This window comes from Otolemur garnettii, unplaced genomic scaffold (assembly GCF_000181295.1).
Source record: "Otolemur garnettii isolate 467f Iridium unplaced genomic scaffold, OtoGar3 scaffold00014, whole genome shotgun sequence".
NCBI lineage: Eukaryota > Metazoa > Chordata > Mammalia > Primates > Galagidae > Otolemur > Otolemur garnettii.
The window spans coordinates 28,209,478-28,212,168 of record NW_003852409.1 but is presented as its reverse complement, the minus strand read 5'-3'; the positions used below and the strand labels follow the sequence as shown (position 1 = coordinate 28,212,168).

Genomic DNA, 2,691 nt, shown 5'->3' with positions numbered 1-2,691 from the left:
ACAACCTGTTACTTTCCATTTTAAAATAAATGAAAGAGGAAAGTTGGAGACATAAAGAAAATCATTTCTTTAGGCATTCTGAGACAGACTGTGGAAACAGGCAGCAAACAGCCTCTGTATTTATCTGCTCAAGGCTATTCACCACAGTTCCCTAAAAAATGCCGAGACATGCTCTAGCAACAATGGACTCAAAAGTATAGGACTGAATTTGTTATAAAAGTAGCTCAACAAGTTTATGAAACATACAAAGTGAAACCAGTCAGTGATGGCCTATGTACAAGACTTGTGCTTAAACCTTGAAGTGTGTCTCCTTGACCAACTTCTGAGGCACCAAAACCCATTCCTGATTGTCAAAATACAACGCAAACAAAATTACTACAACATAGACTTTTTTTGAGAAAAGGGAAATAAAGGCACAGAAACCTGCCAAAATATATTTTTTCCCCATAAGAATAGTATGGTTGATTGACATAGTTTATCACTAGTCAATCTTTTATCACTAGAGCAGACGATACAAATTAGTTTTTTTAAAAAATCACATTCACTGAATTCCTGGGCTATGCATTCAATGTGAATAACCATCAAAAATATATTACAATTAAAGATTTATAAGGAGCTCTGTCTGGGGTTTCTACAGTATAGTTAGTATTTCAAGATGAGAAGTCCCACAATAACATAGTAGATATCTATTGTTCATTTTATGTAATATGTGGTAATTCAAGAGTCTGTCTCTCTCATGCAGGCTCACAAACTTCCATGGTGAGATAGTGATACTTTACACTCCTCATCAAAGGCAGCCCTGTGCATCAAACTCCACATCTACAAAGTTCAATAAACTGTATTATACTTTAATAAATATTTCTGTGTGTTTTTGTTTTTTGATTTTTAATCTCAGCTTAAATTTGGTCAAAGAAACCATTTCACAAGAGGGTACGTGACAACCTATTATCAGCAATAGTCCTTGTTTATTAGAATCTGAAGATGTCCATATTACATCAAATATAAATATATATTATATTTACATTTCCTTCTTAGCTTTTCAATTTAGGTGAGTGTATTTATAGATAATGCCACTAATACACCACTATTATAATCCTCAGTGCAACCAGTATTTTCCTTCCATTAGATGCATATTCATGTAAGATAAGACAGAATCTTAAAAGAGAGGTACTGTTCTTTTGTAAAATAAAAGGAAAGAATGGGTATTCATGAATAGAGGCCTAGGAATTTTTTAAGAGATTCTGGTCTGTTTTTCAATATTTAAAAATACCTGAAAAATGTGGTCCCTTTTTGAATTACTATTATCACTTGTGGACAATAAAATATGCAATTCTGAAAGGAAAGAGCCCAAAGAAAAGAGAACCTGCTTGTTAACTCATTAATCTGTTTAGTAAAGATCTGCTTTAAAATGTCTGAATGCTGTACAATATTATACAAAAACAATCTTCAGCCTTCAAAGCAGCTGGTACATTTTCTTAGAGATCCGTTTGGCTAACAGTCTGCTGCCTGAGTGGCCTTGGTCTTGGTCACTTTCGGTCATCAATGGTCTTAATGAATTCCACTGCTGCTGTGAATTGCATCCACCAATAGGACTCCTCTCCAGACAGACAGCTGGCATAAAAGCTACTGATATACTGAACAGTGGACAGCAAGCACGGTGGATTTGCCTAAAAAAGTGAAAAATAAAGTTGTCAATTACTCAGAAGTACAGCTTTGCCAAAATCATTTAAGTGTTCATCAAATGTTTTTCTGTGAAAGAGATACCACTCCTTTTGAAAATAATCCCCATATTATATTTTTTAGAATAGGATATTGGAAAGGCAACCCAGGTTCTACTCTTAGCTGAATTATCTAGAACTTTCTATTTGTGCAAGTCATTTAACCTCACTAGTCCCTGTGGAGACTGGACTAATCGAAGGATTCTAGAATGTTAAGTAAGGAAACCAATGCTACAGACACACTGAGTTATATCTGGTTAACTCTGAAGAATCAGCTGAGAAAAAACTAAAAAGGTAATAAATATGCCCTCTGTTGCAAGAGGTAATGCAAAACATCTATTTTTTCACCTTCATGTAGAGCAGCAGTTCTCAACCTGTAGGTCATGACCCACAGGACCTGGGCATTAGGAAGGGCATTAAGGGCCAGGGCATTAGGAAGGTTGAAAACCACTGATGTAGAAAGGAAAAAGACACTGGTCAAAATGGCTAGTAGGACAAGCTAAAAGCCCTTTTCCTTAAAACTAATTCCCACTGGCTCTCCATGAGGACTAGACAGATCACATGTAGAAGACAGAAGAGCAGTGACCAAACCTATGGGTTTCTGACTTGGAGCTCAGAGTCCAGGCTGCAAAAATGAACAAACACTATTAATGAGACAGACAGCAATAACTGGGCTGACTGGAACACACAAGTGATAAAGTCATTTAGTGGCTGTGTGCACCAAACTGCACAGTTGCCCCCAAAATGTTCAAAATAAATCATTTAAATCATGAAATTTTAATTTTAAAGTCAAAGAAGAATAAAAGATACTAGTATTGGGTGGCGCCTGTGGCTCAGTGGGTAGGGTGCTGGCCCCATATACCGAGGGTGGTGGGTTCAAACTCGGCCCCGGCCAAACTGCAACAAAAAAATAGCCAGGTGTTGTGGCAGGTGCCTGTAGTCCCAGCTACTCGGGAGGCTGAGACCACAGGCG

General features: G+C 37.2%; 1 protein-coding gene across 1 annotated transcript in view; it reads right to left on the bottom strand.

Annotated features, from left to right (window-relative positions):
* Positions 1 to 937: 937 nt before the first annotated feature.
* GAPVD1 (GTPase activating protein and VPS9 domains 1) overlaps positions 938 to 2,691 on the bottom strand; it is a 66,956-nt gene continuing 65,202 nt past the window's right edge. Inside the window, exon 23 of the mRNA XM_023510573.1 lies at positions 938 to 1,667. Within this exon, the coding sequence (XP_023366341.1) occupies positions 1,527 to 1,667 (141 nt within the window). The 3' untranslated portion in view covers positions 938 to 1,526. The remainder of the gene's footprint in view (positions 1,668 to 2,691) is intronic.